Source organism: Rhipicephalus sanguineus, chromosome 6 (assembly GCF_013339695.2).
Source record: "Rhipicephalus sanguineus isolate Rsan-2018 chromosome 6, BIME_Rsan_1.4, whole genome shotgun sequence".
In the NCBI taxonomy this organism is placed as follows: Eukaryota; Metazoa; Arthropoda; class Arachnida; order Ixodida; family Ixodidae; genus Rhipicephalus; species Rhipicephalus sanguineus.
In genome coordinates, this window is record NC_051181.1 from 102,190,067 (window position 1) to 102,205,372 (window position 15,306).

Below are 15,306 nucleotides of genomic sequence, written 5' to 3' on the forward strand. Positions count from 1 at the left end.
ATCTTATCTCAGAACAGCACACAAGATATATTTCAAAGCTGTAGTGGCTCTTGAGACCGATGATTACGTTGTTAAGAAACAAAAGCCTTGCACATGACGAAGGTCGCCTTTGAAACAAGTGGCACGACAAATAAGTGAAGGGGATGCAGTCTTGAGTAATGGAGGCGAGGAGTTACGGAGTCGTGCATGACATGCATGTCATGATTTTCATGTATACCACCTGTCATTTATGTTTGTCATACAGTCACGCCACGCAATACCAGTTTTGGTGTACGTCAAGCTAGCGAACCGGCCGCGAGCACATCATGAGTGTGGCATGTATATCATGCCCTACATGACATGCATATCATGACTGTCATGTTACCACCTGTCATTTATGTTCCTCATACAGTCACGTCACGCAATACCAGTTTTGGTGTATGTCAGGCTAGCGAACCGGTCGCGAGCGCACCATGAGCGTAGCATGTACATCATGACCGACATGACATGCATGTCATGCTTGTCATGTTACCACCTGTCATTTATGTTCGTCATACAGTCACGTCACGAAATACCAGTTTTTGTGTATGTCAAGCTAGCGAAACGGCCGCGAGTGCACCATGACTTTGGCGTGTAAATCATGTCCTACATGACATGCATGTCATGATTGTCATGTTACCACCTGTCATTTATATTCGCCATGCAGTCACGTCACAAAATACCAAATTGGTACATGTCAAGCTTGCGAAACGGCCGCGAGCTCCCCGAGACTACGTCATGTAAATCATGCTGTACCTGACACACATGTCATGATTTTCATGTTATGACCTATCATTTACGTTCGCCATACAGTCATGTTATGCCTTACCAATTTTGGTATACATGCCTTTAACGAAACGGCCAGGAGAGCACAAAGTCGTAGGCGGCTGGCTAGATAGATAGATAGATAGATAGATAGATAGATAGATAGATAGATAGATAGATAGATAGATAGATAGATAGATAGATAGATAGATAGATAGATAGATAGATAGATAGATAGATAGATAGATATGCTCAAAGTCGCTGAAGTTCGCTGAGAAATGCTTCGCTTTTAAAAGTCTGTCTAATTTTCTCTTGCGGTGAACAGGACAAGACAAACTAAAAAAAAAAAGAGAGAAACAATGGAAGACAACCACGGAGCTGACTCCCATTACGCGCTTCTTCGTGTTTAGGATCTCTTTAAGCTATCCCCCACAAGAAAATAAATTACTAACTAGCCCAAAAGAAGCATTCTGCCGAACCAACTGTCTCATTGTATTAGCCACTGGAACCGGATGAATGTGGCGGACAGCGTGGGCCCCCTTTTGGCGGCAGGATCTTCATAGAGGCTGGCAGGCCGCTTATATTGCGGTAAGTCAGCGACAGGTGGCGCGAACTACTTGCGCGAGCTGAAAACCAGTTTCCTTCCTACAATAACGTTTATTTCCTCCTCATGCTAAGCTCAAACGGTATCGCTTCCGTAGTTGTACTTACAGCTTAACTATGAGAACATGAGTAATAATTACGTTAACTTTAGGCAGCCTGTTAGGTTTCATCGTGCAGTCTCTTCAACAAATGGAAGTTTCAGTGATACCTATTACCAAGTTTGATACGGGCGTACTTGTAACAATTCGCTCTCTTACAATATTACTGGGAGGCCTCCGTGCCACCACAACACCGGCAAGCCGGCATTCCTCTAATAGCGTAAGAAGACACCTCTAGGAGACTACAACGACGGGCCATTTATTTGGAAAATTGTGCTTACTGTTGTGGTGCATGCAACACCCACGCGAACGTTGTGATCAAATTGAAAAAGAAACTGTTGGTTTCCGGCGAAAACGATATATAAGTTCGGAAAGTAAGCTGAGCAGTCGATGCCACAGGAAGAGCGTCGGGAGCAAACAGAATTAGCGCTGAACGCACAGTGGTTTTCATATGCAAGGACTGTTAATTATTTACAGTTTACATTAGCTGAGGTAGTCTGAAATGACACTAGTGGCTGATACCGATTCTTACATAGGAGCAGGCCTTGCCTAAAAGCAAAGTATTGAAGGACTCTGGTAAAACTTTTTTTCAGGAACGCAGGGGATAAAGGTCCCCACGTTCCTGAAGTTTACTAGACCGCCAAATTGGGCTAGTCAGTGGGATTTCCTCTTGAAAAAGGTTTCTTTACTATGCACGTCCTGTACATTTCGTCTCCTGTAGTCCTTGTCTTTAGCGCAGCAAAAAACCTTTGTCCTGGAGTTTGTCGACATTTCAACTTCGCGCCCGACTGACAAGTGGTTTAATAGTGTGCTACGTCGCCGCCAGATGTCGAGCCTTGTGCAATTCGTTTAGTGTGCGATTCACGCGCCATCTAATGGACCAGCCGCATAACGGCTGTGTTACCGACCGTAGAGCAACCCATTCAAGTTTTGAAACTTGCCCCTGCTTAACATTTTAGTAAACATGCCTCACAGTCACAGGGTCCCTCTCACAAGCTCACGCTTCTCCTTGGTTAAACGCGATTACTGGCGCTAATGAGTGAAATGTGCTCGTGCGGATGTGCGGACGTGTTGCGCGTCGGCGAAAACAGACAGACAGACAGACAGACAGACAGACAGACAGACAGACAGACAGACAGACAGACAGACAGACAGACAGACAGACAATGAACTTTATTAAGATAGTCCTGAGGAGCACCGCAGCGAAAGGATTAAAATAATTAAATTAACCCGAGGATGTCTTAATGAAAATGGTAAGCGTTTAGAAAAAGTCGCTTGTGAACAGAGACACAGATGCGAGGAATCGAATCGGTAAGCATCGCAACTGCAGCGACTTGCACTTTAGTATTTTACGGCAGTGACGGATAAGATACTGCTCCTATGTCCGTGCTTAAAACGATCCATGTGGTTATCCGGGGCATAACATCGCAGCCAATGAACAGGCGTGTTTCGCTCACTTGATGATCCTCTCTTTTTAGTGCGAAGTGGTGAGAAGGCAAACATTTTAGAAGCTACTTAGTTTATCGGAACATGTACGGAAATGCAGTGGAATAAAAGAAAAACGCCGACCAAAGTAAAATGCACGAAAATTTTTAAAAGACGTTTCGGCTTCCGCCGAAATGTCTTTTTATCAAAAGTCAAGAAGAGCAGGCATGATAGAGAGCCCATAAGAAGTGACGGAACCAAACAACGTTTCTCATTAGTCAGCCCCAGACAGTGCTGATGGGCAACAACTCGACCAATCAACAGCAAACCTTATTTCCTGACAAATAGCTTCAGCAAACAGTGTTTCCACGTTTCGTACTTCAAAATTAGCTGACACGGTAATATTCATTTGAAGCCTTCCCCTGCGGTATGTCATTACAATCCACCGTGCATTGCTTCGAGAAATTCAGCTAAATTAATAATCTAATTAAAACACTACGGGGATAGCTAGCGGATTAGTTCAGTAATATTTCCAGACGCCGGAGCGTTTTAAATGCTGTAGTCGCACTCGGCTTTCGTGAAGACTAACATCACTGTATATAAAAGAAACAGCGTCAGCGTCATTGTGCTCGTGATGATTGAGGGGTTCCAAGCTCACAGATATTTTCTTTATCAAGAACTCATTATCATTACAGTACATTATGATTGTAACAGTTAAAGGATATTCAGCGCGTTCATTAAATGGCACTTGCTTGCTCCTGCGAACGGCTTCATCCCAAGAACACTTTGTCTTAATGCTTAAGAAGCTCGAAATTAGGTAACGTATACCAACCGTGCCAACATCAACACGGTGTCGCAGTTCAAAACACTCTCGCTCTCTCTCGCGCATGAATTAACGTGTGCAAACCTTTATCAGCTATTTCTAAAGCTGCCGAGCTTGTGGAGTGGGATCTCGCTGCATTAAGCGAGGCCATCCAACGGAATGCCAGCGAATATAGCGGCATTACTATAATCGACGCATTTCTTGTATGCGCCAACTGCCGGCACTGACTGCACAGTGGAATGCTATGAGATAAAAAGAGTCGAGACAGGATGCTGTAAAACTTTCCCCGTGGGCAGAAAATAAGACTGCGGAGGCAGCACAGGGAAAGATGTGCGCGTGGTAGCGGCATTTTCATTTCAAGGTCGAACGTGATGCAGTTCCTAGACGTTTTCGCGCTTCTGAAGTCAGTGTGGGCGAGATGCCGCGACGCCGACGCGATTGCGCTGCAGAGTGCGCGAGATGAAAACAAATGTCGACCTTGCGCAGGAAATTTACGAGAAAGGAAAGAAAGACAGAAATAAAAAGTGAAAAAAGAAGAAGAGAGCCGGCAGGAGGCGTGTACAGCGTGTCCCTCGAAGTGCTGCGGCTGGCGGCCTTTTTCTGGCAAAAAAAAAAAAAAAGAACAACCCTCATATTGTTATTAGTGATTTGGTCATGGAGATTATGTTAAACGACTTCAGAAATCCTGAAATGAGAACGATAGAAAACTAAGCTATATTTACTTTTTGAAGGGTGTAAATAGTTTTGTACCATCTGATCAGACGGAACACTGGAGAGTTTATCGGTCAGCCCGTTTTCAGAAAAAACTGCGATAATTTACGAGTTCTAGTTTATATAGGTTCGCCACAAGGTTTCTGCAAAAACGACAGTGACTTTCAACACTATGCCGGAAAGCAAGCACAGAAATCGATTGTGGCGTAGATTTGGGGAAAAATGAAATGTTTAATAGCTAAGTACAGAGGTTAAAGTATTCTCAGAAAAGGCGGATTCAGCATTGGTATAAGTCTATTGCAACTGCTTCAAAGCATTCGCTCACGACGCTGTTCAGAAATGCAAAGTGACAGAGTAACTAATAGTGGCCGATGTATAGAAATATGATGCAGTCGGAGGAATCGAAGTAGCAACCCAATTACTACTAAATCAGAAATGCATTTTGAGATGCAGCGTTTAACAGTGCATCATTCCTTAGCACAGGCCCGTAGCCAGGGGGAGGGGCTAGGCCCCCCTCCCCCGAAATTTTGGTGAAGTAGGTGCTTTTACCAAAAACAAATAATAAAAATAGGTGTTTTTCTCAAGTAGTCAAGGTTTTCAGTAAGTCCCCCCCCCCCCCCCGAAAAAAATTCCTGGCTACGGGCCTGCTTATGCATCATTGCTTGCTTATGCTTAAGATTCGGTGCTACAGCAAGGACGCACTGTAGCGCCGAATAGGTTAAGCTTGCATAACCAGTCACGGAGTAGATGCATTCGAGATTTACGTTTCCTCTGGGTTTTATGCGTGCGCTTTAGCAAACGCAGTTGGGCGAGCGCGCCACATTTTGCATAATGTACGCCAGCTTCTGCACCTTCGCCATGAATTTCTCCAGCGACTCGTATCTTATCACCGAAGTTCTTAATCATGAAATGCTGATAACAGTTGCATAATATTTAGTGGTGTTGTTCTGAGAATCTTGCGTTCTTGGTGTCGCTGGCTTCAGCACGAAAAAGCTCGACTATGTCTCCAGAGCTATTGCTTGACCCCTTTGGCGGCGGAAGAATTGCTGCGCGGAAACATGTGCAAGAGTGAAACACACAGCGCGACGAAACAACGACGGGGACACAGAAAGGAAACACACACAGCGCTGAGTGTGTTTCCTTTCTGTGTCCCCGTCGTTGTTTCGCGCCCAAATTCGCTCTATGTGCAAGAGCACTGAATGTCTAGAGGCGGTTTAAAAAATAAAAATAAAAGTCGTGCGTGAATATTAGTCAGCATTGCATGAAAACAAGAAAACACAAAATGAATTGAAAAGAAACTTAACCTGATGCAAGAATATGAAAGCAACATGTAGTCGTTCTAAAACGTCCGAGAAGTTATAGTGAAAGGGACTAAAATACAGCGTAAAAGTAAGTACCAAAACCTAGCGAGCCCGATTGCAAAGCATTATACAAGAGTGGACAATTGGCGGCGTTGAAGGGTCGAGTGATTTTCTGGTAGCACTCACTGACTGTAATTCTCACACCATGTATCCCAACATCGTCGCTTTGGGTGGATTACACAATTCCCAGTGCATCGAACTTCCTTTCGACCTTGGATATTGTTTGCTGCGAGGAGGCTTCTGAAATAACCCAGGTCGTAGGACTGTGCTGTTTCATCCGACATTTTTGCACCATCAGCTTTCCTTGAATGTAATGCACACAGCTGCGCGTGAAGAAGATACAAAACGCGGGGCCATTCATGGCGCTGACTGAGCGTACGGGGAACGCGGTAAGCGGGGGGGCCCGCTTGTTGGCTTCTGCTGGCGGCAGTGCCTCCTGTTGCAGTCTGCAGAGCGAGAGGACCCGAATGCTACTTTGCCCCAAGTGTGAGAGGCGAACTTTCCGACAAGGTGGTGGCGAGGAAGAAATGGAGGAGAGGCTACCAGTACGCTGACGAGCGCTGCGTTCCGCAATCACCTCCTCCCACAGGTGTCGTTCCGACGGATCGCAGGTGAGTGGGGCGAAAGCGTAGGGGGAAGGAACGCACCCCTCACACCCCGCTGACAAACCGGTTTCTGATTTCTTTGTGGCGGCATTCCTGAGCAGCTACAAGATGGACGTCGGCTGTACAGCAGGAAGCCAGGTCGGCGACGCCGTAACGCTCTCCCTCATTGGACTGCGTAGTCACAAAGGCTGCTTCTCAACCAATGACGACGAGCGTTACACGCGCTTCTCACGAGAGCAGGGAGGGTGGGAGGGGAAGGGGGGGGTCCCTCGCCTGCCCTGCTCTGCGCTCCCCCGCCGCGAGCGGTACCACGCAGCGGTCACGAAGGCGTCTCAGCCGCTCTACGTCGTCGTCCGACGAGGAAGCCCGAACGGTTCGGCGACGGTCGGACTACTGTTGCTGTGTGTCAAAGAGTGGAGGATATCTAGTGCGTGTGCGTGTTTGCACCAAGTGTCACTTCGCCATCGTTCTTTGTGTCGTCAGCGTTCTATTTGGATTACTGCGCGGAAGCGAACCTTCGCCGTGATTGCGCCCTGCAAGGCCGGACCGGAACAAGGGTTCTCCGGCGAGTGCCCTCCATGGATTATCGAGGCGTCCGTGAGTGTGCGTGTACGCCGCCGTCGTGACGCCTTGCGCCGCGAGGCGCGCTGCGACGTTCTGGGATTTCAACCCCGGGTACTTCTAGAGGATCGACTATGGCCCACAACGCTTCAACAACGCCGATCTGCCGCTGCCGGGTCCTATATCTAGGTTCGGCTGTCCCTCACATCACGAAGGACGGCCTTCAGGGCATTCAGGAGCCACTGCGTGAGCTTTACCCGGACCAGGGACCCGTGTCTGCTCGAGGCATTGACTCGTGGCTCAGCGTCTGGAGTAACGGACTCCTACTCGAGAACGTTGACGAGTCTCTGCGTCAACACGTGCGATTTTTTCCCATCGAGACGCTTCACTACTGTGCAGCGGTGCGCCATGTCGTGGTGCCGGGCTCAAGCGGGTCCGAACGCGTTGAGAAGTTTCTGCCTCTAGATAGCCCGTTCGCGAGGCACGCAGGACCACAGCAGCCACCGTTGTTCGCGTGCATACTGAGGAGGACTACGGGCATTAAGGTGCTCGAATGCCACGCGTTCATATGCAAAAAAGAGGCAGCGGCCAATGCCCTCGTACGTTGCTGCTTCCACGCGTACGCTGACTGTACGTACGCCAAGCAGTTGGAAGAGAATCCATACGTTCTAGACGGGCCGCCGCGGCGAGCTCAATCTGTTGTTGGCCTGGACACCGTGCAGAAGGTCGAAGCATGGCGTCACCAGCAGGCCGAGCCTTCTACCAGCAACGGCGTGCCGCACGCGAACGGTGGTTCGATCTTGCTCGACGACGACACGGAAGACGATGAAGGAAACTACAAAATCTGGACTGGGCCTGCTCCCAGAGAACTCGTCTACATGGACACCAGCGGAACACTAAGAAGCGTCCAGTCAACGGCCACCGGACCCCCCAAGTCGTCTCGTCCCCGGCAGCTCGCCATCCCGTCTCGACCACCGCCTCCACCGTTGCCGCCTCTTCCGCCTCCCGGCACGAGCAAGATGAATGGCCACAAGGAGAGCTCAAAGCCTAAGAAGAAATCTAAGTCCAAGTCTTCGTCCAATTCGCCGCAGCAGCAGCAGCTCCCTCCCATGCCACCTCCGCCTCACATTAACGGGTACAGCGTGATATCGGGCTACAGCGGCAACCACCCACCACCCCCCATGATGATCCACTCGGAAAGGATGCGCAGGCCTCCCGAGCGGCCCATGCTGTACAGCGCCGAGGAGCCCTCGTACATACCTGCCGTGCGAGCCATGAGTCCGACTGCTTCGTATCAGCCTGGCATGTATCCCCATGAGCAGTACTTTATGCAGAACTACAGCACGGCACCCCGCCCTCATGGAAGCAAGCACAGGGGAAACGGAGAGCACCCGCCGTCTTCGAAGCCTTCCAAGGAGCACAGGCGTAGTAATGGCCACCATGATGACTCGGCAGGAGGGGACACCGACTCACCCTTCAACACGGGCATCTACCGCAGGAAGGGTCATCTAAACGAGCGTGCCTTCTCCTACTCCATCAGGCAGGAACACCGGTCGAGGTCCAACAGCTTGGCTAACCTGCACTTCCTCAATGGTGGGCCCGAAGGCAACGGCGATCCTGGACCTTCCGGAATGGACAAGAAGGACAGGGAGCTCGCTCAGCTCGTCGGCGACCTGGATTTAAGAGACAATAATGGCTACGGAGGCCCGTCTCATAGGCCAGTCACGCCGGACACAAACTTTACCCGAAAGAAGGCTTCGTCCAAGAACTATGCTTGGTAAAAAACACAATAAGAACGATGGGACAAGTTCCACGTCAAGGCACGCTTTTCATCCACTCCTCACGGAAGATTCGTGGACTGTCCCCGCGATCAACGCAGATCGTGGAACACTATAATATAGAATTCAACTGGATGGATGCCATGATAAGCGACCGATCGGTGCTTGTGTGCGAAGTGCCACTATGTCCTCAACGTGTGCGTTTTTCTTTTTTTTTCGTTTGGTGTGTTTTTGTGCGACGTACATTATACGACTAAGTGGCAGTGATGGTGGCTAAGCGCACGATGGTGCGCAAATGTGGATATATGCATGTTCGATGGATTGCGTTGCCCAGCCTTAAAGTGCCCAGAGGATTAAGACTCATCGCTTATGACCCTTTCTGTGGTACTGCCCAAGGATTCTGCTCACTTGTTCCCCGGCTTCGAATCGGCCAAGTCACTGGCTTTGATTAGAACACTTTGCTTAAGTTAGAGCTCATTTATTGCCGCACGCGAACGAAATTCTGGTTTGTTTCAAGGCAGCGCTGATCTTGGAGACCGAGGAACACTTCGTTGAGCTCTTGTTATCTTGTAACAATCAACAGTCTGTTTTGTTTGCGTGTGTCTGGCCAACTGACCAACTTTCTAATCTGTGTGGATGTGCTAGTGATTCATGAAATAACCCCAGAAAAATGTGAAGACACTTGCTTGAAACCGGACTGGTCAAATTTCCCGACGCGTAATTCAGGGAACCAATCACTTCCGGCGAATGAGACGGGCCTTCATGCTCATTGGCTGTACATTGATTAGTGCTTGTTCAAGTTCAGTAGTGTAGGCCAAATCGGGAAACAGCGATTGATAGTATAGCAGTTATTTCAGGAGTGTCTTTTTTTTCTTGCTTCTACCACGACTTATTTTCTTTGGCATCGAACGCATAGGAAAGAGCAAAAGGACGCCGCAAACGATACAACCATCTTATTTCCGTATACAAGCTTCTGTAATTCTATTCTGCAGTCCCATTGTATAAGCGCAGGCTAATTTCGCGGCAATCGTATGCTAACACTCAAAGCTTCACTCAAAAGTTCGAGTGATCGCTTGCAAATTGATTGTGACTTTATCTGATCAAGGTCGATCGCTAGTCATTTGTGGAATGGCCCAGCTAGCACTTACTTGAGAAGGATTCGTTATGAAGGAAGAAAGCCGCAGTATATCTGACTGCGCGGGGGAGAGCTAGTTTGACTCTCAGATGTCCCTCCCATACGAGTGCTCTCGTTATGTTTGCAACGGAGTCAGATGAATGCATACGCCTGATATACATAAGGAAGTGCCTAAGTTGAGACGAGAAGGGAGGAATTGGAAGGTCGACTGAGGTGAGGTCATGCGCGCTTCAAAATAGGGCGACACATTCAGCCACTTAGCGCTCTATTTATAGCTGCCTCTCTACAACATTGTGGAAGTTTATCAATAAATCTGCACTTATTGACGCATGTCTTCATTTTATGAAAGAGAAAATTGACAACCTCCCGTTTGTAGTATACAAAGCCACTCGGATTTGCGCTACAAACGGTTTGCAGTCTTGATTTTATTTGGAAAAGTAGATTATTATCAATGTCTGTTTTCGAAGTCGTCTTTTATTGCCGTGAGTTTAACAGTCTATGCATGATGGCTAACAACTTTTACAGCAATTCCTCATACTCCAATGACGCTTTGGTTCATTGATAAATCCTTAGTAATTGACGGTCATTGATAAATCCGTAGTAATTTGTTGCGCTGAAGCACGAACCACGTAATAACTAAGCTCTGGTAGAAGCTGTAAATTCACAGATGTTTTTAATTTTGAAGAATATGTTCTGATGCAGGGATTCTTTTTGTACAGGCACACAAGGGACAATTTTCAGATATCTATTTAGCAACAAGGCTGAAAACTGTGTACCCCTGTGAAAAGTATGATGGGTTCTCAGATTTGTCAGCTGTACTTTTGATGCACACTGGTTAGCCATATTTCTTGAACTTTCCGGGCAACTGCGCCGACTGCGAAATTCAAATAACCTTTTATTTGTGAAGAAGCAAAGAACATTAGTTATGTGCATACAGGCCTCTGGTAGCCATTTACATTGCATTTTGTTAAAAAGAAAAAAAAAGCTGCAAGCGTGGTGTGCTCTCACGACATGGTTAGTTTTTCTCCACGTGAGATACTGAAAATGACAATATCCTGTTCCTCATTTTCTTTTGAAACGTATCGTCCCTCCAAATTAAAAATCGCGCAGCGTCCACAAAAAACGTGGACTCCTTCCCAAGTTTCCTGCTCATAAGTATGTAAGGGTATGCAACCTCACCGATATCTAGTTCCCCAACGGCGTTACAGTCCTGCTTCCCTTCCAATCTGAGGTTATTTCCATTTCGTTTATTTTTGTTCAGCGTTGCTTGCTAATTTTACCCTTGGCTACAACGCTCGAATGCCTGGGCCCGCTTTCAGAATGCGTGAGCCGACCATAAAACTTGGGGAGATAAGGATTACGAGGTCGGCGTGGACGATAGAGCTTTTGCCAGGCTTCTTCCGGTTTTTCGCACTAAAATAACCTTCAGCTCGTGCACGGGCTTAAGGCGGAAGTTCCCGGGCAAGCGTTTACTTACAACGGACGGAATGCTCCAGTGCCCTTACACTGAATTTGACAAAGTTCAATGATGAGCGGGCTACACGTCACGTCCCCCATTACTAATGTTCACAGCGGTGGCTCAGGCGCTAAACGGTGAAATCGTCACGTTGTTCTACAAGCAAAGAAACACGTTTCTTGGCTCATTGGCAATATGCTTTACGCCAACGGCACAGTCTACCTGCGAAATGAAACTGCGGTGTCATTGTTGAAACTGGTAACAGAAAAACGATGCGAAATTATAAAAAAGAAACATTTTTTTTAGACGCTTTGACATACTGACGCTGAGAAGGTCATGACAACTTCACTTTGGGACGTTAAACCCCAACAATTATTAATATAACTTCACATAATATTCGTTATTGTAACGCTTAGGAAAAAAATTTAAGAACTAATGTCCCCAATAAACAGTGACGCCTACTTCTTTATGACGGTCAGGTTACCGCGATCATGACGATACAATTTCGCTTTTTTTCTGGCCAACCACGGCAGTGCAGCTGTTTCTGACACTAGTTAGAAGTAAATTCCGACGTCCTGTGGCCTTTTGGCAGGTTTAAGCACTTACCGGCTTTTATACTTATTGTATTTTTATTCGGCTGTGCTTATGCTAGCATGTAATTGATTGTAGAATTGAATACCATTATATAACGCATCGCATTATGTTTTGACAGACCGTGACTCTGTCTAAAGCGAAGAATCAAGCTGTACTTGTCACGGTTTAGTGGTAATTGTTTCTGAACCTTTGAGAACACTATAGGCCCTAGCTTGACCTGCAAATGAGTTCAAGTCCAACTTTCGTTAATGCAGCGTATTCCTCTAATATGGTTTGTTGATTCTTCTTTAAATGTTAAAATTGTTCATGCTCGATAAATATTAGTGCAAATCGTCTGCCATTGGTCCCATGCGCGTAAAAACGCGAAAAGTTCAATTAAAATTTTAAAAGGGTGACAGCAAAATAATGATTGGTGGCCGTCATGGCTTTTTTTGCAATAAGAATTGTCCAAATCTGCTGTTATCATTTTTTGATTAATAATGATGATAGCATTGTGTTTCCCTTTGTTTTTAGGACATTTATTTGTACTTGCGTGGATAAAATCTGATCTGAACGAGGTGTTTGTACGTTAACAGTGACGCGGTTCCAGAAGTGACATCTTCTTCGCCTAATCGGTGTTTCATAACCGTAAAAATCTCTCTTGTAGAAATTGATTCTTTGAGTGAAAATGGCAGATGTGTATAAATTTGAATATGCATTCAAATGTGCATTTAAAGAAATTGACTAATAATCCATTCTTCTGTGTTTTGACATTGAGGCATGCATTTTCTTTTTTATGGTACTTGTTCTGCTGTTTAACTTTTCTTTTGAACACGATTGGCGAGAGTGTTTTTATTTGCCCCTTACATTATCATACAAGATGATCACTAAGTTTTTTAACAGTAATATATTGTACTAGCAGGGCGGAACATATGGTAAGAGAAGTTAGGTAAACTGAATGAGTGCTGTCACAACTGAAATGCGTTTGTTGTGTTGTTGACAAAACGTGATGAAAACAATGACGAAGGCTTATAGGCTGCTGAACGTTACCCCAAATGATAAATTGTGCAAGAAAAAGGAATGTGCGAGACTTGAGCGGTTTGTTCTTTCTGCTCCCCGTTGTTGTGTTGATGATGCATCGACTTGTACAGCCTTGAGCAAGACATCTCTGTGCAACAACGTCCTGCTCTGTTGTTATGCCGAAATAAAACGGACAGTTCCTGGTCAGAAAGAAGGCTCACAGCACGTTAGTTATTTCTCTTTCCAATTAATGATTCATTTTGTTATGCCATTTCATGACACTTGCTCTGTGGACAGAAAGCCGCTATGCTGAAAATGGCTTGGAAGAAATCTCGGTCGTCTGGTGGCGCACAGCACATTGCAACATCGACATGCATGAAAATATGTAGCTTAAAAAAATGCGCGGAGCTTTCACTAATGGTGCAAGGCTGGAACCAACAGCAGAGCTAGTGTTCTACCTAGCTTCTTCAAAGTTTCTACCTAGTTTCTTCCAAGCTTTTGCTAGAGATGCTAAGTTTTTGCTATAGCATCTCTAGCAAAAACTGTAGTACTAGTACGGCTAGGCTTGGCTATTCTCCGGTTTCGGTCGTTTCTCCTCACTACGCGCGTGTTTCGTGGTTTTGGCGGTAGCGTGTCACGTGACGTTGTGATTTTTGTCACGCGACTATACCTGTTACGTGGTTTTCAGCGGGAACATGTCACGTGACTAGCTGGTACGTAATTTTAGTCACATGACTAGTTGTCGCGTGATTTTAGCCACGTGATTAGTTGTTACGTGATTTTTACTGACGTGACTAGTTGTTGCCTGATTTTAGTCCCGTGACTGGATGTTACGTGATTTTTAGTCATGTGAGTAGGTGTTACGTGATAGTACGTGATTAGTCACGTGACTAGATGTTTCGTGAGTTTGGTCACGTGACTAGATGTTACGTGATTTCAGCCACGTGACTACACGTTACCTGATGTTGCGTGAGCTTTAGTCGCGCAACAGGTTCGACCATCACAGTTATTGCATTCCACGCTGGTCAAATGGGTGCACGTGCTGTGGGAGCGAAGCAGAAGATGGAGAAGAGGACGAAGCAAGCGCGTGTCGGTTCCTGACTATGATAGTGGGTGTGAGCCAGCAGTAAAGGATCTACATCTACAAATTTCTGTTCGCAAAAGACGCTCCAACGAAAAGCTTGAAAACAGCTCCGCTTTTAAGCTTTTCGTTTCTCGGCTTGCTGGTGTATCAACGGTATATCTTGCCAATCAGTTATTTAAAAAAATTGCCATAAAGAACCACTCGCTCATTGTGGCTCTGGGAGAAACTCGTGGGTGGATGACATTGTCAAGGTGGACGAAAGCAGTCATCACCAAGTGAAGGACGAGACCAGCAGGGTCCTTAGAAATTACATACAATTACCGCAGAAACTATAGGTGTGTTCCAAGTGGACGACACAAGTAGCTGCCAGGCTGACGAACATTTTCTTAAACCGCACAAGGATGCAACACTTCCAACGCATCGGAAGACAGTGATATATTTTCTTTACAACTTGCTACAGACAATACCTTCATATAAAAAACAACAGAATGTTACTGGAACAAAATCTATTATGCCGAAAAATTAGACAATTAGTAAGCTACGTCCTCAGTTACTAGCAGCTGAGGACTCGCTCCAGGTATCAAAAACGCCAGCTAGCTACGAAATTTGTGTAACATTTCCCTCGTAATTCGGAAATTGGGGATATAAACCTTCTCGAGCTTTCAAAAGCGTTGCGTTTGGCTTTGATGAGTTCAGGCGCTGTTAAATACAATTGTAGAATGCGCATGTGCACGTGAAGAACGGAGGCATAGAATACCCAAATGGTCTCAGCATGGCAAATCAGTTCCATCTAAGCTCGAAAAGAGTAGAAAAGCTCATTCGAAGGGGTAAAACGTTTGTTATTTCCGGGAACATCCGTGACTTTGCAGGCTTCCAGAGAGTAGTTTGTCATATCGTGTTGTGATTTGGCTTGTGTTTCGATTAGCAAATAAAAGCCATCTGCTGGTGTTCTGGCTAGCACGGATGGAAGAGTGACAACCCTGGAAACGCGTTGGTTATGGGTTCGGTTTCCTGATCAGGACGATCTCTTCTTCAACCAAAAAGCCTTCTGCCAAACCATGTGGCTTTCCCTTGGAGCTTTATTTTGAGTGGATGAAGGTTTTCCCCTTTTTGGGTGTTTATTATGTGCTGTACTTCTTTGAAAACGCTGAAGAGAATGATTAACAAGATGGGCGCTTATCAGGAACCACAACGGTAGAACAAAAAAAAAATGAAACGCACCTCCATGAAGGGAATGATGACGAGGGGGTGAAGTCAGGTCCTAAGGTCCAGAGTGTCTACGTTGTAGTC

At 46.2% G+C, this 15,306-nt stretch overlaps 1 protein-coding gene across 1 annotated transcript; it reads left to right on the top strand.

Annotated features, from left to right (window-relative positions):
* The first annotated feature begins 6,730 nt into the window (after nucleotides 1–6,730).
* On the top strand, nucleotides 6,731–13,142 carry LOC119396059 (uncharacterized). Its single transcript, XM_037663117.2, has one exon. The coding sequence runs from the start codon at nucleotides 7,105–7,107 to the stop codon at nucleotides 8,749–8,751; it is 1,647 nt and encodes a 548-aa protein (XP_037519045.1). The 5' UTR covers nucleotides 6,731–7,104; the 3' UTR covers nucleotides 8,752–13,142.
* Nucleotides 13,143–15,306: the final 2,164 nt, after the last annotated feature.

Coding starts and splice junctions, on each gene's coding strand:
- LOC119396059 (XM_037663117.2), top strand. CDS start 7,105: ATGGCCCACAACGCTTCAACAACGCCGATCTGCCGCTGCCGGGTCCTA.